General features: G+C 42.3%; 2 protein-coding genes across 5 annotated transcripts in view; one reads left to right on the plus strand and one right to left on the minus strand.

Annotated features, from left to right (window-relative positions):
- MMP24 (matrix metallopeptidase 24) overlaps positions 1 to 1,031 on the minus strand; it is a 45,021-nt gene extending 43,990 nt beyond the window's left edge. The window contains exon 1 of the mRNA XM_023251672.2: positions 831 to 1,031. Coding sequence (XP_023107440.2) covers positions 831 to 1,031 — 201 coding nt within the window. The remainder of the gene's footprint in view (positions 1 to 830) is intronic.
- EDEM2 (ER degradation enhancing alpha-mannosidase like protein 2) overlaps positions 1 to 25,533 on the plus strand; it is a 127,358-nt gene that overhangs the window by 44,530 nt on the left and 57,295 nt on the right. The gene's annotated exons all lie outside the window — the stretch shown is intronic.

The following is a 25,533-nucleotide window of genomic DNA, read 5'->3' on the forward strand; positions in this document are numbered from 1 at the left end:
TCATCTGTAAAACGGCGGGGGGTGGGGGGGGGGTGTAATAATTACAACTATCTTATAGAGTAGTTATGAGGATATAAATCATAGCTCCAGGCCTGGCCCCTAGTGAGTGCTCAGTAAATGCTAGTTGGCATTATTATTATTATGCATGTATCCATCCAATCTCCTCATGGAGCTTTTGCTTGCACATGTCAGTGATGAGCGGCTCGCCGCCTCCTAAGCTGGTTGAGCAGCTCTGATTGTTACAAACTTCTTCTAATATTGAGCTGAAATTTGTCTTCTTGCAGCCCCTACCCCCACCCCTTTTGACCCTAATTCTGCCCTGTGGGGCCACGCAGAGCAAGTCTATCCTTCCTCCACGTGACAGCCCTTCAGATACGAAGACAGTGATCGAGTCTTTCCCCCGCCCTCCCGTCCCCCAACCCCCCCCATCCTCTCTTCTCCAGCTTGAACATCCTTGGTTTCTTCTCCCAGCCCACAACATACTGGCTGCGCTTACTATTTACTCCGAGGCGTTGTACGGTTTCCCTCACACATAGTCATGCAGGCCACACACCCCACCGCCACCACAACAATCCCGACCCTCCCGCTCCGCCCCCGCCCGCTGCCCCTGTCCGCGGTGCTGAAGCTCCTCCCGGCCCCGCGGCCCTTCCCGGCCCCTGCCCTGGGTCCCCCCTACCCCACTCCCGGCCCAGCCCCGGGCGCGGACCCCCGCGCGCCACCTCCGCGCCCCCAGCGACAAGAGTCGCCCGACCCTGGCCCGGCCCCGGCGCCGCCCCCCGCCCTGCCCGGAGGCCCCGAGCCCGCGCCCCGGCCCGGCGCGCCAGCCCCACCTGCCCGGCGAAGGGCGCCTCCGCCTCGGCCGCCCGCGCCGCCGCCGCCGCCGCCGCCGCCCGCGCGGCGCCGGGGAGGCAGCAGAGCGCGGGCAGCAGCAGCAGCAGCCGCCCGGGGACCCGCCAGCGGCTCCAGCGCGGGGCCCGGCCCGGCGGCGGCGGCGGCCCCGGCACGGCGCGGCCGCCCCGGCTCCTCGGCATCCCCGCGGCGGGGCCCGGCCGCCCGGCTGCGATGGCGGCGGCGGCGGCGGCGGCGGCTCCGGCCGGGTCCTCCCGCTGCAGCCGCTGCGGAGCCGCCGAGTCACGGCGCCGCGGACACGCGCCCGGCCCGCCTGTCTTCGCCGCCGCCGCCGCCGCCGCCTCGGCCGCCAGCGCGCCCCCGCCTCCGCGCGCCCCGCCCCGGCGGGGGGCGGCCAGGGGCACCAGGGCAGCACCCGGGCTGGACCGCGGGGGCGGCGGCTCCGGGCCACCCCTGGGGCACTGGCCGGGGAGCGGCGCCAGGGAGGGGTCTCAGCGGCCAGAAGAACAGCTCTGGAGGGAGGGTCCAAAGGGATGGAACTGAAGGCGGGGGTCTAGGGGCAGCTCTGAGGGAGCGGGGAGAGGCTAAATAAATAGTCCCAGAGATACAACCACGCGACAGCGATGGCTCTGGGGAAGATATACTGGGTTGGGGGTCCGAAGCCAAAAGACTAACCCTGAGGGACAGAGTTTGAGGGGGTGGCACTGGAGAAGGGGAGTCTGGGAGACAGCCATGGGGGAGGGGACTGAGGAGATGGCCTGGGGTGACGGCGGGGGTGGCCCTGGAGGAGAAGGTCTGAGAGGGTGGCCGGGGAGAAGGGAGGGGTGGGAGGGTGAGAAACCGAGGAATAGACTTGAGGAGTGTTTTGGGGAGCAGCCCTGGGAGACATTAGATGAAATTAAGGTGAAGTTCATTTCCTCGCTGCCAACGTTTCCCCCTCCCACCCGCCCTAGCCCCAAGTTGGAGAGAGATCAACCAGTTGAGAAGATCATCTTTCATCCAAAATAACCTATATGTATTGAACACCATATATATATATATATATATATATAATAACACACACATATATGTATATGTATATATACACATATATATGTGTGTGTATATATATGTGTATATATATGCATGTGTATATATATGTACGTATGTACATATGTACATATGTACATGTGTACGTATGTGTGTATATATGTATATGTATATATGTATATGTATATATGTGTATATATATACACACACACATATAAATGTGTGTATATATGTGTGTGTATATATATATGTGTGTGTATATATATATGTATATATATATATATATGTGTGTGTGTGTATATATATGGCTTTGGACTACTTGGGACTTAAAGAGAGAGAGAGAGGAGAGGTGGACTCCCTGAAGTGTAGAGGTTTACAGTCTGGTGAGAAAACCTAAGTGCAAAGAAAAGGCAGCAAACACCAAGTGTTAAAAAGGATACAGGCAAGTGCTCCAAGGGTCAGGAGAGACTTGATGGGGGACAGAAGTCAGGAAAGGTGTTATGGAAGGGTGGGACTCCAGGCCTTGAAGGAAAGGCTGGATTTAAATAAAGGGAGGGGAATGGAGAGGAGGGCATGTCAGGTAGGAAGATCAAAGTGTTTAGGATGTGGTTGGGGTGGTAGAGGTAGATGCTTTCTCTGGAGCACAGGGTTCCTATAGGAAAGTGCCGGGGAGGTGAGGGAAGTAGAAGACTGACTCCCAGGACAATGAATCTGGGAAGTGAAATGGGGGGGGGGGGGGGGGGGGGCGGTGATTGAAGGATTTTTTAAAACAGGATGGTGTGTGGAAAATGGCGTTTTATGGTTACGTGGTAATTTGGAGGTGTGGAAAGGGAACAAGCTTTAGAATCAGACCTATGTTCAAATATCAGCCCTTCCATTTTTATAAAACAATGTTGATTTTACTGCACAAGATTGCTCTGAAGATGATGTGCTTGGTACTTAATAAATGGTCCATATTAGTTCCCCTTCCAGTGTACAGAATAATGACCAGAGGAAGCAGGGAAATTAGTTGGGGACAACTGCACTAGTCTAGGCATAAAGAAATAATGATGAAAATAATAATTAACATTTATTAAATGCCTAGTATGTATTAAACATTGGGCTAAGCCCTTTACTAGATTATATCTCATTGAATCCTCATAAATAAATTCTATGAAATAGACACTATTCATTATTTTTATTATTCACTATTATTATTACCCCCAACTTAGAATGAGGAAGTGGAAGCTCTGAATAAGTTTGCCAATTTTATTTTATTTTCTTGAGTTTGCCAATTTTGTATGATCGTACGTGGCAGAGGGGAAGCAGTCTGACCTCAGAACACTTTCCCCTCCCCCCCCCAGGATAGGGTTGGGGGAAGAGTTAAGAGACATTGAGCCAAAAACTAAAGAAAGGGGTTTGGAGTAATGACAAGTCCAGGGAGATGAATGGTAGTGTCTTCACAGAAATAGAGGTGTCAGAAGGAGAAAGATGCCAAAGGGTTTTAGGCATGCAGAGACTGAGGCAGCCACCAGATCCCTGAGAGGGTATAGGAATGAGTTTGGACGACAGTGGGGAATAGATATTTTAGAAACCCCAAGGTCAATATGATAGTAGAAACTGAAAGATTGGAGTAGAAAAACCAAAAAGCTGTGGACCCTGTGTTGAGACATACATATTCAGTCTAAAGAGTGCTCAAAAGATTAAGCACTCACGGTTGTGGAGTATATGGGAAAAGGGAGGAGCATTTCAAGGAGAGGAGGAGGAGTTGGCAGAATCAGGGAGATCACAGAGATTGAAGACTGCATGCACACCATTGAATTTCCTGCTCACAGTCTTGCAGGGAGATAGAGACATAACAAGTCATGTGGTTTCATGTTAAATTATGACAGAGATAGGGAACAGAGTGTTATGGAAACATTGAGGAAAGAGCAACAAATTACTCAACGTTGGAAGCTTTGGGAGAAGGTGCATTCCAGAAGGAAGAAATAGTACATTCAAGCCAGACACCAGGGATGGTAGACATAGGTGACAGTAGGTAGTTTATGATAAAAAGGGAAGAGATTGGTATAAACGAATGGATGCTTATAAAATATAACCCTAAGGTAGGTCCCTAGTAGAGAAGGTCTGGAGACCATTCTGAAGCCAGCCCAAGAAGAGGTTTGGAGGTTTCAGAGTAATACCATCAGATGGAATCACCAGGGCACCGACTTCTCTTTTCCCTTTTTTCACGGAAAAGACACAGGACTTAGAGTTAAATACGACGGTTCAATATTGGCTGTCCCTAATTTGTAGTGCACCTTTGGGCAAGTCATTTCATCTCTTTGAGCCTCCATTTCCTTATTTGTAAAGTAAAACTAATGACCCTGCCCTCTCTGCTTCATGAAGAGAGACCACATGAAGGGTTCAGATTCACTTTGTAAACTATATAGTCAACTGAGCAGATACTAGGAGAAACGTAGATATTGCTAATCTTATCAGGAAGTATCTGTACCAGAGCTCACCATAGGGAAACTAGATTCCTTTCTCCCTTCACCTCCTCTCTTATTTCTTTATTCGACAAATATTTATTAATTATCTTTTGGGTGCTAGCTGGTCTGAGGATACAAAGAAGATTAGCTTCCAGTTGCCTCCTGTAGAAAGATAGTCATCTGGGGAGATAGACATAAACATAGCAAGAAGTTAGCATAATATATGCTATAAGAGAAAAGAAAAATATTATGAAAGTAGAGAGAAAGGAATAGCTGTCAGAGATGGCAGGAGGTGAGAGGGGCCTTGAATGACCAGCAGGAATTTGCTGTATAGAGTGCGAAAGGAACTGTATATCCCAAGGCACAGATATATACGAATGCCACGCTAAGGAGTTTGGACTTTATGCTCTAGGCCAGCAATTCTCAGAGTGTGATTGAGACCCTTTCAGGGGGTCTGTGATATCAAACCTATTTTCATAACAATACTAAGCATTGTTTGTCTTTTTTAACTCTCGTTCCTCATGAGTGGACTGTGTGTGTGATCTTTCAGAGGCTTTCATAACAGATTGCAGAAGTAGATGTGAGAATACAACTATCTTCCATTAAGTCACACATTAAACAGGTTTTCAAAAATGTAAAGCAATCCCACTCTTCTCACTAACTTTTTTTTTGTTTTGGAAATCATAGCTATTTTTCATAAAAGCATTACTTAAGTTGACAGGTTTGTTATTATAAGTGAATTAATATGTAAATCTTTTAAAATTTCTCAGCTTTGATTTCTAGTGTGGTGATGATCAATAGATATAATCCACATAAACAAAAGCTCTTTGGAGTCCTCAATAGTTTTTAAGAGTATAAAGGGGATCCTGAGATTAAAAGCTTTGAGAACCCTGTTATAGACAGCAGATCCTCACTGAAGGGTTTTGAATAAAGGAGAGACATGATAACATTTCAACAAATTATTCAACAATTAATTTATTAAACATCTCGATGTGCCTGGCATGATTCGAGGTGCTGGGATAGAGCAGTAAACAAACCAAATCAAACTCCCTGTTTTCACAGAACTTACATTATACTGGTGTGGCAGGCAATAAACACAAATAATTTATATATATATATATAGTATTTTAGATAGGAATAGCTGTTGAGAAAAGCAGGGAACTAGGATATGAAAGCTGAAAGGTATGTGTGTGCATGTGCATGTGTGTGTAATTGTGTAATTTTGGATAGGGTGGACAGGGAAGATCTCAGTAAGAAAGTGGGTTTTCAGTAAAGACCTGAAGGAACAAGGGAGTGGACCATGCAGGTTTCTGGGAGAAATGAATTCAGGCAGAGGAAACAGCAAGGGGGAAAGTTCTGAAGCAAGAGCCTGCCTGGCAAGTTGGAGGAACAAAATGGAGACCAGTGTGGTTGGAGTGGAAGAAAAGTGAGAGTATTAGGAGATGAAGGTTATGGAAGGGGAGCACAACACCTGAGATAAAAAGGCCAGTGGAAGATTTTGAGAATAGAAGAGACATCTTCTGGCTTACCTTTAACAGAACCGCGTTGGTTGCTGCACTGAGAGCAGGTTGAAAGGCTGAAAGCAGAAAGGTTAGCTCGGCAGCCATTGCAATAATCCCGATGCAGGACGATGGTGGCTTGGACCAGAGTCCAAGTGGGGATGGGAGATACAGTTGGATTCTTGATAGATTTTGAAAGTAGAGTTGACGGAATGTGACAATGGATGAATATGAGGTATGAGAGAAAAAAAGAAGAATCAGGTGACACCAAACATTTGAGTAACTAGAAGAATGGGATTGTTACTATCTGACACAAAGAAGCCTGCAGGAAGGACAGGTTTGAAGAGAACTATTGAGAGCTTGGTTTTGGACATATTAAGTGGAAGATGTCTATTAAACACCCAAGCGGATGTGGCAAGTAGATGGTTTCATATGCGGGTCTGACTTCAGAAAGGAGGTCTAGACTGGAATTATGAATTTGGGGTTTCTCAGAATAAAGATAATATTTAAAAGCTGAGGGATCAGAAGCAATTACTCAGGAAATGAGTGTAGGTAGAGAAGAGTTGTGATGACCCAATCCTGGGGGAAATCTAATATTTAAAGGTTGGGAAAATGAAGAATCAAAAAGACACTGAGAAGGAATAGGCAGAAGAAGAAAACCAGGATTGTGAGAAATCCTGGAGACCAAATGAAGAAAGTGTTTTTTTTTTTTTTAACGTTTATTTATTTTTGAGACAGAGAGAGACAGAGAGAGACAGAGCATGAACGGGGGAGGGTCAGAGAGAGAGGGAGACACAGAATCCGAAACAGGCTCCAGGCTCTGAGCGGTTGGCACAGAGCCCGACGCGGGGCTCGAACTCATGGACCGCGAGATCGTGACCTGAGCCGAAGTCGGACACCTAACCGACTGAGCCACCCAGGTGCCCCATGAAGAAAGTGTTTTAAAGAAAAGGGAGTAATCAACTGTGCTAAATGCTGCTTACAGATCAAATCATATGAAGATTAAGAAGTGGTAATTGGATTGACCAATGTGGAGCTGTTGGTGATCTTGAGAAGAGCAGTTTTGGTGGCTTGTAGGGGTCAAAACTCTGATTGGGAGTAAATTCAAGAGGGTGGTGCAGTAGAGGAATTGAAAATGTTAAGTACATATACCCTTTCCAAGGAATTTTGCTACAAAGGGAAGAATATGTGGCAGCTGGAGGAGAAAGTAGAGTCGAAATAGGGTTGTTTTTGTTTGTTTTCATCATGGGAGAAATCATGTTGAAACACTGACCGAGAATGATCCCCTGAGAGGGGGAAATTGATGCTGCAGGGGAGAGGAGAAGTATGGCAGAAGCGATGTCCATGAGTACGCAGGCGCACAAGTGGAGAGGTTGACTATGTGTTAGGAGAATTCATCCACAGTAAGAGGGAAGAAGCGAGCCTTTAACAGTGTAAAGTTGGTACCAGTGCAGAGAAGAGATTAGAGGGGAATTTGCAATTATTGGTTATTTGCTTTTTGTCCAGCTTGTGGAGGATGCTTTCCTCACAACAGTCCTCATGTACGAGGGAGGTGAATGATAAGGCTGTTGCAACAAGGCAACATAAGTCAAGAACGGAACCAAAACTCCTGAAGCTCCAAGACACTGGAACTTTGTCTGTTTCTAGATCACATTGGCTTCTTGTTACCAATATCAGAATGCCTTCCATTCAATGACAAAGATTCTTTGCTTGACCAGACTTTAGTCAGGGTTCTAAACCTTCTCCTGGGCCCATCTATGCACTTCCTTGTAAAAATCTAGTTTTAGCAAGAACCCTGCTAAGTCAATTTAACCAGAACCACTCCCCCTTTCATATCTGATCACCTTGATATGTGATCAGGTCTTTCATCCTCCACTGTCTCCCAGATAATGTCTGGTCACCCTGGCCTGTCTTCAGCAAAAATCCTGTTAGGTCTGTTTAACCAGAATCTCCCTTACCCCTGATGTTTCTTCTTAGTAATTTTCCATCACTTGACCCTCATCCTACTCCTTGACTATATATCCCCCTTTTGCCCATGCTGTATTCAGAGTAGAGTCTAATTTCTCTCCTCCACTGCAAAATTCCATTGCAGTGGAACCTATACCTATGGTGATACCCCCCTTTCCACAAATAAAGTCTTCCCTACCATGATTGAACAAGTATCATTGAATATTTTCTTCCTTAATGTAGGTTAGGAGGAAACTGACCTGCTAGCTCAACTATCTCTAGAGTAGAGACACTTGCTTCTCCTAGAGGCAGGTAACAGTTGAGTGGTCACAAGTCTGCAGCACTGGACAGCCCTTGGTGCTGGAGTGCCCTACGCCTGAAGCCAGACAAATTTACTCAAAAGATAAAGCCAAAAAGAAAATATAGGAATAGAGAAAAGTGATGTCCTCATTTGGGATCTGAAAGGAAATAGAGACAGGAGGCTGGAGAGCACCATCCAGATCAGGAAATCGCCTTGACCCCTCTCCTTCCTCTGAATTCCCACTGTGGCATCTGACACATAACGAGGGCTTATATGTGCAACACAATTTATCTACATTACCTCACTTAATCTTCACAACATCCTATGAAGTAGATTCTAAGGAAAGAGTGAGACGAAGAGTGATTTACCCAATAACACACTAGAAAAGAGCAAAACCAAAAAAAAAAAAAAAAAAAAAAAAAAAACCCAAGTGTCTGACACTAACGTTTATGTCCTTAACTCCTTATACCTTTGCCCATTCATTAATTACCTCAAGAATTCTATAAACATTACTAAGCAGCCATTCTGGAAGGTACTGTGGTGAATGAGATAATGTTCAGGTAAAAGAGCTGAGACTTGAGCACATATAACCACAAAGATGGTGACAAATAACCATGACACTTTACAACATCCTATAGGATTTCAGAAGGGGGCGAGGTCACTCTGGCTGGGGAAAATTGCAGAGCTCAAGGAAGGCTTCAAAAAGTGGCATTTGAGATGAACTTATGTACACAGATCGTGTCTTTTAAACTAATTGTTTTATCTGCAATATATGCTGCACATTACCACGCATAAGCAATAAAGACTGTGAAGTTTTAACTGGCAGAGATGGGAAGGTGAAAGCATGGAGGAAGGAAAAGTTCTGATTGCTCAGGATGTAGGGGAGGCCCAGTTCAACTCCCTGCCTCTGTCTCACATCCAGCCTCAAAACAAATGACTTAGGGGTATTTTCCACTTATGAATGTATTCAGAGTGAGGACAGCCAATGAAACCCTATGAGGCTATTTAAAAAGTGAATTATTATTTTTTTAGTTTTTAAAAAATGTTTTATTTATTTTTGAGAAAGAAAGAATTAGCGGGAGATGGGCAGAGAGAGGGAGAATCTGAAGCAGGTTCCAGGCTCTGAGCTGGAACTCTGAGCTGGGTTCCAGCACAGAGCCCGACATGAAGCTCGAACCCATGAACTGTGAGATCATGATCTGAGCCAAAGTTGGACGCTTAACCGACTGAGCCAACCAGGCACCCCCAAAAATGAATTACTTTATGAACTAATAGGAAATTATTTCCAAAATGCAATGTTAAATAAAAAAAAGCAAGGTTCAGAATACAGGCTAGAGTATGCTACTATTTGTGTGAGAGTGGGGAACAAATGTGTGTGTGTGTGTGTGTGTGTGCACTTGCTTGTTTACACATAAAATATGGAAGGATACCCAGGGCGCTGATAACAGTAATTGTCTTCCAGGAAGGGAACTATGTGGCTGGGGAACAGGATGACAGGGAAATTTTCCACTGCCTACATTTTTGTGTCCTTTAACTTTTTAACTATGTGGATGTGTTATCTATTCAAAAAATAAGCAAATACAAGTTGAACTTTTAAAAAGTAAGTGTAATAGTCTCCAAAGGCCTTTCCCTGAAAAGAGGGCATATATTGTAATATAGTAGAAAGGAAAAGCAGTTCATTTAGGTGGGCAGTTTCAAAACTTCAGGCCTTAATCTGTATGGCAAAAAATTTATATATATATATTATATATATATATATAATATATATAAAGTTACTATATGGTAATTACTATAATGTATTACTATATATAAAAATATAACTATATATATAATTACTATACATAGTAATAAGGTATATAAATAAACAATAAACTAGGTAATATATTTACTATTAATTTTCTTAACATAAGACATCTTTTATTTTTTTTTAATTTTTTTTTCAACGTTTTTTATTTATTTTTGGGACAGAGAGACAGAGCATGAACGGGGGAGGGGCAGAGAGAGAGGGAGACACAGAATCGGAAACAGGCTCCAGGCTCCACGCCATCAGCGCAGAGCCTGACGCGGGGCTCGAACTCACGGACCGCGAGATCGTGACCTGGCTGAAGTCGGACGCTTAACCGACTGCGCCACCCAGGCGCCCCTAAGACATCTTTTAGAAACCAGTAAGAAGGGGTGCCTGGGTGGCTCAGTTGGTTGAACATCTGACTCTTAATTTCAGCTCAGGTCATCATTTCAAGGTTTGGTTCGTGAGTTTGAGCCCCACGTTAGGCTCTGTGCTGAGAGCACAGAATCTGCTTGGGATTCTCTCGCTCTCGCTGTCGCTCTCGCTCTCTCTCTCTTTCTCTGCCCTTCCCCCACTCATGTGCACACACTCTCTCTCAAAATAAATAAACATTAAATAAAAAAAAAAAAAAAGGAAACCAATAAGAAAAGGACCTATAACCCAGTTCAAAATTGGCAAAGGACAAAATGTGCTTCATGTTAACAGAAATGTAAATGGAGTTATAATCTACTGTATAAAAAATAACCAACCTCATTTTTTCTTAGAGAGAGAGGGCACAAGTGAGCAAGGGGCAGAGAGAGAGTGACAGAAGTGGGGCTCACCCAGGGCTCGTGTTTTACCGGAAGCAGGGTTCACATTCACCCATTCACCAGAAACAGGGCTTGAGCTCCCCCGAAAGGTGGCTCAAACTCACCCGATGTGGGACTGGAGCTCAGGAACTGTGAGACCATGACCTGAGCCAAAGTCAGATGCTTAATGACTGAGCCACCCAGGCACCCATAATCAACCCAACCTCATTTGTAATTAAAGAAAGGCAAATTAGAACAATGAGCTCTTGCTTTCTCACTGACAAGACTGCAAATATCAAAAAGTTGGATGTTACAGAGTGTTAATGAAGGTATAATAAAAGTACTGTTGGAAGGGATATAAACTGGTATCCTTTCTTTGGAGCGCAAATTAGCAATGCCTGTCAAGCTTGAAAATGAGCATACCTTTGGCTCATCAATTCTAATTTTGAGAATTTATCCTAGATAGATAATCTTTATACATGAACAAAGACAAATGTACAAAATTATTCATTCCAGCAGTCTTTGTATTACAAAAGATCAAAATCAACCTAAATATTTTCTAATCAGAGACACTGCTACATCTAAACAGAGGAACACGAGGTAGGTGTTGAAAAGAACAACGTGGATCTGTATTGCTGTTGTGACAAGATCTTAATTTAGCCCCTCATTATCTCTTACTTGGACGACAGGAATAGCTTCTCGACAGGTCTCCCTGCTTTCGTCTTGTCCCCTTGCAGGACCTACTACATAATTGGTGGGACCCAGTGCAAAATGAAAATGCAGGCCCTTTGGTTAAAAAAATATTAAGAATCCCAAGATAGTGACAGCAGAGCATTGGAACATGGGTGGGAGCCTTTCTAAGAGCGAGTCCCTGGGTGACTGCTGAGGTCGAGTGCTTCCTTCACACTGGCTCTGAGAATGGCATGTTGCTCCTTCCGCATGAACCACCTTTCCACCATCATCTCTTTTTCTTTCCTTTTTAAAAAATTTTTTATTACATTTATTTATTTTTGAGAGACAGAGTGAGACATAGTGAGAGTGGGGGAGGGGCAGAGAGAGAGGGAGACACAGAACCCGAAGCAGGCTCCAGGCTCTGAGCTGTCAGCACAGAGCCTGATGCGGGGCTCGAACTCACAAACCGTGAGATCATGACCTGAGCTGAAGTCAAATGCTCAACCGATGGAGCCACCCAGGCGCCCCTCTTTTTCTATCTTGATGCACTACGTGCCTATCAAGAAATAACTCAAATGTGATCTGCATTGGGAAATTTTCCTTGAACGCTCTCACTCAAGACATTCTTTCTTCAGTGCTCCCCCAGCTCTTGCACAGAACCTTATTCACTCTTCCTTACAGTGTATTACAACTATTTGTTTACAAGTCTCTCTCCCTGAGGGGAGCCTGGCTGGCTCAGTAGATGGAGCGAGTGACTCTTGATCGTGAGGTTGTGGGTTGGAGCACCACATAGGGTGTAGAGATTATTTAAAAATTAAATCTCTTGGGGCGCCTGGGTGGCGCAGTCGGTTAAGCGTCCGACTTCAGCCAGGTCACGATCTCGCGGTCCGTGAGTTCGAGCCCCGCGTCGGGCTCTGGGCTGATGGCTCAGAGCCTGGAGCCTGTTTCTGATTCTGTGTCTCCCTCTCTCTCTGCCCCTCCCCCGTTCATGCTCTGTCTCTCTCTGTCCCAAAAATAAATAAATGTCAAAAAAAAAAAATTTAAAAATTAAATCTCTTTTTGGGGGGCAGCTAGGTGGCTCAGATGGTTAAGCATTTGACTCTTGGTTTTAGCTCAGGTCATGGTCTCGTGGTTCGTGAGTTAGAGCCCCACATCGGGCTCTGTACTGACAGCTTGGGATTCTCTCTCTCTCTCTCTCTCTCTCTCTCTCTCTCTCTCTGCCTCTCCCCTGGTTGTGCTCTCTCTCTCTCTCTCTCAAAATAAACAAATAAACTAAAAAAAAATCTTGTTAAAAAATGTTGATTTATTTTCAGGGAGGAGGGACAGAGAGAGAGGGAGAGAGAGGACCCCAAGCAGACTCCATGCCCAGCACAGAGTGTGAGATCATGACCTGAGCCGAAACCAAGAGTTACACACCTAACCAACTGAGAACGAACTGCTCTTAAAAACTAAAATCTTAAAATAACAATAATAATAATAATAATAATGCATCTCTCCCTGAGCTTCTCCAGGGCTTGACCTGTGGCTTATGATTTTTTTTTGGTAACACTAGCGCCTCACTCATTGCCTAGCACATGTGATTTGAGAGAATGAATGAGTTGGAGTGGATAAGTTTGGGTGGGTGTGCTAATTAGTCATATTGCTTCACAGTTACACCTTATCTTTATGTTGCTAAATCTGGCTGGACTCAATGCATAGAGGCCAGCAGGCCCTGATGGCTGGCTCTTGCTTCTGGGAGCCATGATATAGCTTCAGATGATCCCTTGGAGTGGTGGAATACGCCTGAGCCTGAAAGCACTTGAAGGATTCCCCCCAAACTGCCCACATGTATCTCTGAAGCATAAATGCCTTACAAACTTTAGGCATTTAAAATGGAGGTCTGTAGGGGCACGTGGGTGGCTCAGTAGGTTGTGTCCGACTTTGGCTCAGGTCATGATCTCACCATTTGTGGGTTTGAGCCCCACCTCGAGCTCTGTGCTGACAGCTCAGAGCCTGGAGCCTGTTTCAGATTCTGTGTCTCTCTCTTTCTCTCTGCCCCTCCCCTGCCCATACTCTGTGTGTGTCTCTCTCAAAAATAAATAAACATTAAAAAAATTTAAAAATAAAATAGGGGTCTGTAAACGAAAATATAAGCAAAATAAAAAATGAAATGAAATGAAATGAAATGAAATGAAATGAAATGAAATGAAATGAAATGAAATAAAATAAAATAAAATAGGGTTCTGATTTCATCAGGGCCAGCCGGCTCCAACAGTCAGTTCCAGATTCCAAGTACCTGATAGTAGTTTTAGATTGTCCCTAATCCTTTGCAAATCTGGCTTTCAAATGGAGGTATGCAATACCCCTATGATACACAAAGATTTCCCAAGAGATAGTCATGCAGTCTTGTCAGTGAGAAAGCAAGAGCTCATTGTTCTAATTTGCCTGTCTTTAATTACAAATGAGGTTGGGTTGATAGTTTTAAGGGAATTAATTTCTATACCCTCAACTTCCTTATGTACTCTACCTGAGAAAGTTCCTGAGGATGAGGCTCTGAGCCAGCTTTTCCTCCTTAATTGTAGTTCTGCTAGTTTTCATAAGAAAGCTGTATGTCTGGCCCACCCTGAATCTTACTAATGTACGTTGCCTGGGGTAATAAAAAGAATCTTGGAGGCGACAAAGGGACAATTAAAAATATCAGTTTCAGGGAAAACATCTTTTAATTACAGGGTGACACCATTTATCAAAATTATTTTGGGTGGTATGTGCAAAAAAGAGTATGAGGACCACCGCTCTAAAGCAACACACTACGGTGGCCTCTGGAGGATTTTCTACGAGAACCTGGCCTGGTTCTCTCAGACCCCAGGCCTCTGAAACCGGGCCTCAATTTCACCAGGCCAGACAGGTAAATAACTTCTGCTTGGTTTTTCCATAACCTCTGCCACAGTGGACAGTCTCCCTCTTGAAACACACCCTCCCCTTGCTTTGGCACTATCACGCTCTCCTGATTTTCTTTTCCTTCCTGCCTCTCTGGCTCTTTATCCCAAGTTTCCTGGTCTTGTTCCATCTCCTCCAACTGGACTTAAAAACCTTTTTTTTTTTAAATTTGAGAGAGAGAGAGAGAGAGAGAGAGAGAGAGAGAGAGAGAGAGAGAGAGAATGTATGTGAATGGGGGAGATGGGGCAGAGGGAGAGAGAATCCCAAGCAGGTTCCACACTCAGCGTGCAGCCTGATGCAGGGCTCGATCCCACAAGCCTAAGCCGAAATCAATAGTCAGATGCTCAACCAACTGAGCCACCCAGGTGCCCCAATATTTTTATTGTAGTTTTTTTTATTTTTTATTTAAAAAAAAAAATTTTTTTTTTCAACGTTTATTTATTTTTGGGACAGAGAGAGACAGAGCATGAACGGGGGAGGGGCAGAGAGAGAGGGAGACACAGAATCAGAAACAGGCTCCAGGCTCTGAGCCATCAGCCCAGAGCCTGACGCGGGGCTCGAACTCACGGACCGCGAGATCGTGACCTGGCTGAAGTCGGACGCTTAACCGACTGCGCCACCCAGGCGCCCCATTATTTTTTATTTTTTTAAGTAGGCCTCACGCCCAGCATGGAGCCCCATAGGTGCTTGAACTCAAGACCCTGAGATCAAGATCTGAGCTGAGGTCAAGAGTCAGATGCTTAACTGACTGAGCCACCCAGGTTCCCCTAGCAACAGGACTTTTAAATCTACGAGTCTGTCACAGTAGTCATAAGCCCTTTTATCTTTCTGTTCTTTTCTTACCAAGAGTTTTCATCCATTTGCTTATTTTCAAATTTCGATTTCAAATACCATTTGCTTATTCAAATACCATTTCAAATTTCAAATACCATTTCAAATACCATTTGCTTATTCCACATCTATACCTGAATGTCTCACAGGGTTTCCAAACTGCAAAAGGCCAAAGCCAAGTTCACGTTCTTTCCATGCAAAATCCCACCTTTCTCTAGGCTTCCCCAACTTAGTAACTGCCCATCTCGTGCCATCTGCCCAGCTCGTGCCAGAGACCTGAGAGGCACCTGCAATACCTCCTCCATAGCCAATGAATAATCTACTCCTACGGATTACACTTCATGCAAGATTTCCCTGATCCTCCCACTAGGCTACACACTGCTATACGCTGCTACGGCACCTTGTACTTCATAGTACTCATCCAAATTGTAATTACGTAATTATTTGTGTAATTCCATCTCCCTGTCTATATCATAAGCTCCACATGCACAGGAACCGTGTCTGTCTTTTTTTCTGGCACATGGTAAGATCTCAATAAATATCTGTTAAGTTAACAAATGTAAACTCTCAGATTGTGACAACTGTGTGTTGTGTGTCCTTGCAATTTAAGCATCTAATGCTGTGTGCACGGTAGGGGGCAGCAGAGTATAGATAATGGAGAGAGTCCAGGCCTCTGTAGGAAAAAACTAACTGGGTAAAAATCACTTAACCTTTCTGAGGCTTTATTTCCTTCTCGGAAATCAGAGCTAATTCTCCTTTTCTTGGATCAAAAGAGATAAGTGGTTATAAAAGGGCTTTAGTGCCAAATAGGAGGGAGTGTTGTCAGACTCAGTTATGATAATTGTCTGTTGAATAAGAGGCAAAGGAAGAGGATCTTGTTTACACTGGGGCAGATGTGAGCAGAGACTTGACAGGATCAGAAGAGAAAAAATGAAAGCTCAGGGAAGACACTGGATTAAGTCCAGAGCCAGCCGGAGGCAAAACTGTGAAGTCAGCACAGTGTGTCCCTGGCATGCTCTCATCTCTTCTCCCTGATCGCTACCCTCCCGCCCCCAGCTGCAGCCTTTAGTGCCCTGTGGCTTGCTATGCTGCAGACCTTTCTTTCCCTTTCCTCCTATGAGAACACATCTGTCCTGTGTCCTGGCCCCTCGGAGGCCTGCTCACTGCCATCCACAATGACAGCTAGTTAGCCCAATGAATGGATCCCTGCTAAAGTGCCAATGGCAGGTAGTGTGTTATTTTTCCACTCCCCATAATAGGAGCTGGACCTTCTTGAGACAGAAACCTAGTCAAAAAGAATAAATTGACAATGATGAAATTTCAGGTTCTATGGAATAAGAGGAAATGAAAAGTTAACATGGATTATGGCAGTCCTAATCTTGGGCTCCAAGAAAAATAATTGTACAAATACAGAATCTGTTAGATGTGACTTGATACTAATTTGAGGAGAAAAATGAAAAACTTTTTTTAAAATTCATATATAGATAGATAGATATTTATGTAACTTAATTGTAATTTACATTAGTAAAATTCACTTTCTGGTGTAGAGTTCGATGAGTTTTGAGAAGTACACAGTCATATAAACACCACAATCAAAATACGGAATAGTTTGTCCTTCCCTAAAAATGTCCATGTGGTGGTACCCCTTTCTGGTCAAAATCTTCTCCCCAACTTAAGTAAGTCCTGCAACACTGATGTGTTCTCTGTCCCTACAATCAAATTTATCAAGTATTCCTTTTATGAATTTCACTTTAATGTTGCATTTAAGAATTCTCTCTAACCTAAGGTGACAATGATTTTTCTCCTTTGCTTTCTTCTAAAAGTTCCATAGGTTTCCATTTAGGTCTATGATCCATTTCAACTGAATTTTTAAAATAAAAAGTGTAAGGTATAGGCCGAGGTTTACATTTTTGCAACTGTACAATTACTCTAGTTGAAAAGATCTTTCCCCATTGCACTTTGGCAAAAAAATTCAATTGGGCATATTTGTGTCAATCTCTTTCTGGACTTTCTATTCTGTTCCATCCATCCATGTCTCTATCCTTTTGCCAACACCACACTGCTTTTATTAGTATATAATGGTAGTAAGTCTTGAAATCAAATAGCGTGAGTTCTCCAACATTGTTCTACTTTTCCAAAATTGTTTTAGCTCTCCAGTCTTTTTGGCTTTCCATATAAATATTAGAATCAACTTATTGATATCTATAAAAATCCGGGCTGGGGCACCTGGGTGGCTCAGTCAGTTAAGCGTCTGACTTCGGCTCAGGTCATGATCTCATGGTTCATGAGTTCAAGCCCTGCATCAGGCTCTGTGCTGACAGCTTGGAGCCTGGAGCCAGGCTGTTCCAGATTCTGGGTCTCCCTCTCTCTCTGCCCACCTGCCTCGCTTGCACTCCGTCTGTCTGTCGGTCTCTCTCTCTCAAAAATAAACGTTAAAAAAAAAAAAAAATCCCTGCTGGGATTTTGACTGGGATTATATTGAATCTGTGTTTCAGTTTGGGGAAAATTGACACTCTAACAGAACTGAGCCTTCTAATCAGTGAACATGATCTGTTGCTCCATTTATTTAGGTCTTTGATTTCCTTCATTGGTATTTTATAGTTTGCAGCATAAAGATCTGTCATATATTTTGTTCTACTTATCCCTACATATTTCATTACTTTGGTGCAATCATAAATTATATTGTTTGTTTATTTTATGTGCTTTTTTTCAAATGTTTACTTATTTATTTTTGAGAGAGAAAGATAGAGAGAGAGTGGGAGCATGAGCAGGGGAGAGGCAGAGAGAAAGAATTCCAAGCAGGCTCCTCACTGCCAGCATGGAGCCTGATGTGGGGCTCGAATTCAAGAACCATGAGATCGTGACCCCAGCAGAAATCAAGAGTGGGATGTTTAACCAACTGAACCCAGGCACCCCTATATTGTTTATTTAATTTTGTTTTACCATTGCTTGTTGCCAAGATACAGAAACACAATTGAGTTTTATATTATGACTTTGTATCCTGTGACTTTGCCAAACTCATTAACTAGTTCTAGGAGGGTTTTTTGTTGTTGTTGTTGTTGTTGTTGTTGTTTTTAGTTTATTTATTTATTTTGAGAGAGAGAGAGGGACAGAAAGAATCCCAAGCTGTCAGCGCAGAGCTCAACTCAGGGCTTAAACCCACAAACCGTGAGATCATGACCTGAACCAGATCAAGAGCTGGGCACTCAACTGACAGCCACCCAAGCACCTCTCTAGGAGTTTTTGTTTTTGTTTTTGTTTTTTTTTTTTTTGCAGATTAAATAGAATTTTCTACATAGACAATCATTTTTGGTTACTAATAGAAACAATTTTATTTTTTCCTTTGGCTACTAATGGAGATAATTTTGTTTCTTCCTTTCCAATTCATGTGTCTTTTTCATTCCCTGCCTGGCCTTGTTGCATTAGTCAGAACTTTCTGATAATATTGAATAGGAGTGGCAAGAGTGAACATCCTTTTGTGTTCCCAATTTTGGGAGAAAACATTCAGGCTTTTACCATTAGGTATGATGCCTTTTTTGTAAATGCTCTTTCCCCCCCCCTGAGGTGAGAGAAGTTTCCTTCTGTTCCTAATTGTGGAGAGATTTTATCATGAATAGACGTTGAATTCTGTTAATGCATTTTCTTCATCAATTGAAATTATCAAGTTTTTTTTCTTCTTTTCGTCTGTCAATATGGTGAATTACATTCATTGATTTTTGAATGTTGCAGATTTGGGGCCAGCAAACTAGGGTAAAACCACAGGCAAGTCAGGAGAACAAAGGAGGGAATGTTACTTTATACAGAAAAAGGACGAAGTTGTGAGAGATTGCTTTGAAGTAAAGTCCATTTGAGGAAAATGAGAGTTCAGGGTGGTGATGGTTTCTCATTGGCTGAGTTGCGGCAGTTTCTCACTGGCTGAACTATTGCTGGGCCAGGAGAAAATCTTCCTTCCTCTTGCTGGAGTAGTAAAGCAGACTTCCTCCTGCTGGGAATGCAGGGTATGTCTCTTCAGGTTGAGGTCTGCAATTGACAATGAGTTGGTAAGGGGTGAGAGCTCCCCCTGCTGGTCTCCTGGCTCCTTATTTATTTATTTTTAAATTTTATTTCATTATTTTTTTAAATATAATTTATTGTCAAATTGGTTTCCATACAACACCCAGTGCTCATCCAAACAGGTGCCCTCCTCAATGCCCATCACCCACTTTCCCTTCTCTCCCACACCCCATCAACCATCAGTTTGTTCTCAGTATTTAAGAGTCTCTTATGGTTTGCCTCCCTCCTTCTCTGTAACTGTTTTTTCCCCCTTCTCCCCATAGTCTTCTGTTAAGTTTCTCAGGATCCACATATGAGTGAAAACATATGGTATCTGTCTTTCTCTGCCTGACTTATTTCACTTAGCATAATACTCTCCAGTTCCATCCACGTTGCTACAAATGGCCAGATTTCATTCTTTCTCATTGCCAAGTAGTATTCCATTGTATACATATATAAACCACATCTTCTTTATCCATTCATCAGTTGATGGACATTTAGGCTCTTTCCATAATTTGGCTATTGTTGAAAGTGCTGCTATAAACATTGGGGTACAAGTGCCCCTATGTATCAGCACTCCTGTATCCCTTGGGTAAATTCCTAGCAGTGTATATCCCTTGGGTCATATGGTAGATCTATTTTTAATTTTTTGAGGAACCTCCACACTGTTTTCCAGAGCGGCTGTACCAGTTTGCATTCCCACCAACAGTGCAAGAGGGTTCCCGTTTCTCCACATCCTCTCCAGCATCTATAGTCTCCTGATTTGTTCATTTGAGCCACTCTGACTGGTGTGAGGTGGAATCTCAGTGTGGTTTTGATTTGTATTTCCCTGATGAGGAGCGACGTTGAGCATCTTTTCATGTGTCTGTTGGCCATCTGGATGTCTTCTTTAGAAAAGTGTCTATTCATGTCTTCTGCCCATTTCTTCACTGGATTATTTGTTTTTCAGGTGTGGAGTTTGGTGAGTTCTTTATAGATTTTGGATACTAGCCCTTTATCTGATATGCCATGTGCAAATATCTTTTCCCATTCCATCAGTTGCCTTTTAGTTTTGTTGACTGTTTCCTTTGCAGTGCAGAAGCTTTTTCTTTTGATGAGGTCCCAATAGTTCATCTTCACTTTTAATTCCCTTGCCTTTGGAGATGTGTCGAGTAAGAAATTTCTGCGGCTGAGATCAGAGAGGTTTTTTTTCTGCTTTCTCCTCTAGGGTTTTGATGGTTTCCTGTCTCACATTCAGGTCCTTTATCCATTTTGAGTTTATTTTTGTCAATGGTGTAAGAAAGTGGTCTAGTTTCGTTCTTCCGCATGTTGCTGTCCAGTTGTCCCATCACCATTTGTTAAAGAGACTGTCTTTTTTCCATTGGATATTCTTTCCTGCTTTGTCAAAGATTAGTTGGCCATACATTTGTGGGTCCAATTCTGGAGTCTATATTCTATCCCATTGGTCTATGTGTCTGTTTTTGTGCCGATACCATACTGCCTTGATGATTACAGCTTTCCTGGCTCCATTTTAAATGAGGTTTCATCCAGTTTCACAAGATGGACCAGGAAATGAGAATAATATCTGCCTTCTTTCCTAATAAACGTGTTGGGTGGATCAATACATTTTTTAATGAGATAATAGAATAAAAGTGTGTCTGTAACTATAAAATTGTATATAAAGTGAAGGATTAGTAATAGTAGTAGTAAACTGAGATTGGATGAAATAGCATCCTTTCTCAAAAATTTTGAGTTCAGTCATTCTTCCAGCCATTTATTGTCTATCTTCTAAGTCCCTGTCACCGTTCTAGATATTAAGGATAGGAAGATAAACGAGGGCAGTGTTTCCCTACAGGAAATAGTTAACCTATATAGTTAGCCTATAGAATTAAGTATAACTTCTTAGCATGCCATTCTTAATCTGGTACCCAAATGTCTCATTTCATCTCCCACATTTCCTTATATAAACTTAACTTAGAGCAGCCATATCAGACCATTTATCATCCCCAGACATATGGTGCACTTTCACCCCTTTGCCTTTGTGTTGTTATATCAGTCCAGAATCCACTCATTATTCACTTATCGAACAAATATGTACTGGGCTCTTTCCTTATGTTAGGTATTATGCTCAATGTCAGGAACATGTTGATATATATTATTCTTCCCTCAAAGATCTTAGCCTAAGAGGGGAGAAACATCTTTCCCCTTTTCACCTAGTAAAATTTTCTTTCTTCAAGGCTCAGATGAAATATATGGCCTCTGTATAGCTTTCCCTGATCCCTTTTCCTCAGTACATAGCTTATAGCTACTTTGTACTTTTCTCATTCCTTCTGTGTTAAAACGACATGGTTTGTATGCCTCTTCCTCTGGACTATGAGCTCCTGGGCGGGGATCATGTTTTACCCCTTTCTGTATCCCTGAGAGCAGTTAGCACAATGTCTTGCATCCATCACATAGGCCTCAGCAACAGTTGGCCGAATTGGGTACAAAAACCTAAACCTCAGGACACCTGGCAAGAAGTACAAAATCAAGAGATACACATTGAACTAAATTCAAAGGTGGCAGAGTACAGTAAGCCAAGCCACCCAGAAGGAGATTTTTAGATTACACTGGGGAGCCACTTGTTTAGATTTATTCCAGATTTGTTTATTTCTTGTGTAAACTCCAACATGACCTCCAGTAGTCTGTCTGTCAGGGGACAGGCTTAAGCCAAATATTCTGAGGTCATTCCAGGAAGAAGAAGGGCACTTCTAGGACACTTACAGTTGCCCAAATGCCAGCTGTCTGGACTTAGGAACTTAGAATCCTAGTTATCAGAGCTGGAAGGTATTGTAGAAATTACAAATCCCTGGGGCACCTGGGCGGTTCAGTTGGTTAAGCTTCCAAGTCTTGATTTTGACTCAGGTCCTGATCTCTCAGTTCCATGAGATTGAGCCCCACATTGGGCTCTGTGCTGACAGTATGGAGCCTGCTCGGGATTCTCTCTCTCCCTCTCTCTCTCTGCCCCCTTCCCCCAAATAAATAAATGAATCTAAAAAAAATTACAAATTCCCTTTCAGAGAGGGGCACTGACTTATCATCCAAGGTCACACAGCTATGAACCAATATTTATATGTATAAGCATGGGCAGATGAACTTTTCATTCTCTATTTGGTTGTACAATGTCCTGGAAATGAGGATCACACCTCTTGCCCTAAAAGGTCAAGAGTTACTCATCCCACTGTTTTCCTGACTCTTTACCTCTCCTGCTTTTGGACGTGGACATGAACTTTTCAGAGAATCCTGGCAAGTAATCCTGTTACCCCTACAACCTATGACTCTCGCCCCCTCCCAGAGCATGGTTGCAGCAATAGCTCAGGAACAAAAGTCAGAAGACTCGAGCTCTAGTTCCAGTTATTATTTTTTTTAATGTTTGTTTATTTTTAAGAGAGAGAGAGAGAGACAGAGTGCGAGTGTGGGAGGGGCAGAGAGAGAGGGAAACACAGAATCTGGGGCAGGCTCCAGGCTCTGAGCTGTCAGCACAGAGCTCAATGCGGGGCTCAAACTCAAGAACTGTGAGATCATGACCTGAGCCGAAGTTGGACACTTAACCGACTGAGCCACCCAGGTGCCCCTCTAGTTCCAGTTCTTATACCAGCTAACTGTGGAACCTTGGACAAGCTGCTTGGTCTTTCCCAGCTTCAGTTTCACCATCAGTATAAGAGTGTTCAGGTCTAATATCTTATAAGTTTACCTCCTTATTCTCCCTGTGGACACAGTGGAAGATTAATTGGACTGTGGACTGAGAAAGCACAAAGAGGGAATTAACTGACCCCAACCTAACTCCAGAGACTGTTTTTTTTTTTAATAATTATTAACATTTTTTGATGGTTACTGATTTCAGCAGCTTTGCTTACTTTCTTCATATTCAAGATGGTTTTACTGTTATCACCTTGTAACATCTTTGAGATATAATTCACATACTGTAAAATTTATCCATTTAAAATATGCAATTCAGCGTTTTAAAAACTATGTTCAGAACCATGTATCCATCATAATATGTTTAGAATATTTTCATCACCCCAAAAGGAAACCCTGTGCCCTTTAGCAGACACTGTCTGTCATCACTCCATACCTCCAGCATGAGGCATCGCTAGTCTGCTTTCTATATCTACGGATTGCCTATTCTGGACATTTCATGTAAGTGGAATCTTACAAGATGTGGTTTGTTGTGACTGGCTTCTTCTTTCACTTACAATGTTTTCAAGGCTCGTCCATGTTGTAGCATATATCAGTACTTCATTCATTGGGGCTACTTAATATTCCATTGTATGAATGTACCACATTTTGTTTATCTATTCATCAACTGATAGACATTTGCAGTGTTTCCATATTTTGGCTGTTATGAATAATGCTGCTATGAACGTTCACGTACAAGTATTTGTGTAGACATATGTTTTCCATTCTCTTGAGTATGTAACAAGAGTGGAATTGCTGAGTCTTATACTAGCTCTATGTTGAATTTTTTAGGAACTGTCAAATGTATTCCAAAATGGCTATACCATTTTACATTCCCACCAGCAATGTATGAGGGTCACTTTCTGCACATTTTTGCCAACACTTATTATTGCCTATCTTTTTTATTATAGACATTCTTGATGGTGTGAATTAGTACCTCATTATAGTTTTGATTTGCATGTAATGATGTTGAGCATCTTTTCATGTACTTATTGGTCACTGGTATATCTTGAGAAGTGCCAATTCAAATCCTTTGCCTATTTTTAAATTGGGTTATTTGTCTTTTTATTGTTGTGTTGTAAGAGTTCTTTATATATTCTGGGTATTAGATCTTTATCAGATATATGATTTACAAATATTTTCTTCTATTCTGTGGGATATCTTTTCTGTATATTCTGTGAACCACAAAAGTACTTTTATTTTGGTGAAGTCCAATTTATCTATTTTTTTCTTTTGTTGTTTGTGCTATTTGTATCAGAGCTAAGAAACCATTGCTTAATCTAAGACAAATGTTTACAACTATGTTTTTCTTTAAGAGTTTATGCCTTCTTCTTCAAAAAGATTTTATTTTTTAAATTTCTTTTAAAAAATGTTAAAAATTTTTTTTTTATTTTTGAGAGACACGCACAGAGAGAGAGAGAGAGAGAGAGAGAGAGAGAGAGAGAGAGGAAGGCAGAGACAGAGACAGAGCGTGAGTGGGGGAGGAACAGAGAGGGAGACACAGAATCCGAAGCAGGGCTCGAATTCACCAAGCACAAGTTCATGACCTGATCTGAAGTCGGATGCTTAACCGACTGAGCCACCCAGGTGCCCCCCAAAATATTTTATTTTTAAGTAATCTCTACACTCAGCATGGAGCTCAAACTCACAACCCCGAGATCAAGAGTTGCATGCTCCACTGGCTGAGCTAGCCAGGTGTCCCAAGAGTTTTATGGCTTTAGATCATATATTTAGGTCTTTGATCCATTTTGAATTGGGATTCTAACTTCCATCTTTTGCATGGTGATAACTAGTTGTTCCAGCAACACCTAGATGATTCCTTCTCCATCAAATTGTCTTAGCATCTTGTAGAAAAGTCAGTTGACCACAGATGTAAGGGTTTATTTCTGGAGTCTTAGTCCTATTCCATTGATCTGTATGTTTGTCTTTATGCCAGTAGAACACTGTGTTGATCACTGTAACTATGTAGTAAATTTTAGAATCAATAAGTATGAGGCCTCAGATTTTTTGTTTGTTTGTTTGTTTGTTTGTTTTCTTCAAGACTTCTTTGGGATCTATTCTGGATCCCTTGCACTTCCATATGAACTTCAGGATCAGCTTATTGATTTCTGCAAAAAAAGGCAGCTGGGATTTTAATAGAAATTGCAATGAATCTGTAGATTAGTTTGGGAAGAATTGCTGTCTTAACATATTAAGCCTATGGTCAATAAATACAGGATATTTTTCCATTTATTTATCTTTAATTTCTTTCAATAAGTATTTGTATTCAGTGTACACATCTTACACTTCTTTTGTTAAATTTATTCTCAAGTTTATAATATTTTCATGTTATTGTAAATGGAATTCTTTTACATTTCATTATTGGATTGTTCAGTGCTAATGAATAGAAATACAATTGATTTTTATGTATTGATATTGTATCCTGCAACCTTACTAAACTTTTTTATTAGATCTAACAGGTTTGTTTTTGTTTTTGTTTTTGTAGATTCTTTAGGATTTTCTATATACAAAATCATGTCATTTCTGAATGGGTATACCTTTACTATTTTTCTTTCCAATTCAGATGGCTTTTATTTCTTTTTCTTGCCTGAGTGCTCAGGCTACAATCTCTAATATAGTACATGTTGAAATCAAGTAGAAAGAGCAGAAATCCTTGTCTTGTTTCTGATTCTAGGGGGAATGTTTCAATATGATGTTAGTTGTGGGGTTTTAGATAGCCTTTATCAGGTTGAACAAG

The sequence above is a fragment of the Felis catus genome, chromosome A3, assembly GCF_018350175.1.
Source record: "Felis catus isolate Fca126 chromosome A3, F.catus_Fca126_mat1.0, whole genome shotgun sequence".
NCBI lineage: Eukaryota > Metazoa > Chordata > Mammalia > Carnivora > Felidae > Felis > Felis catus.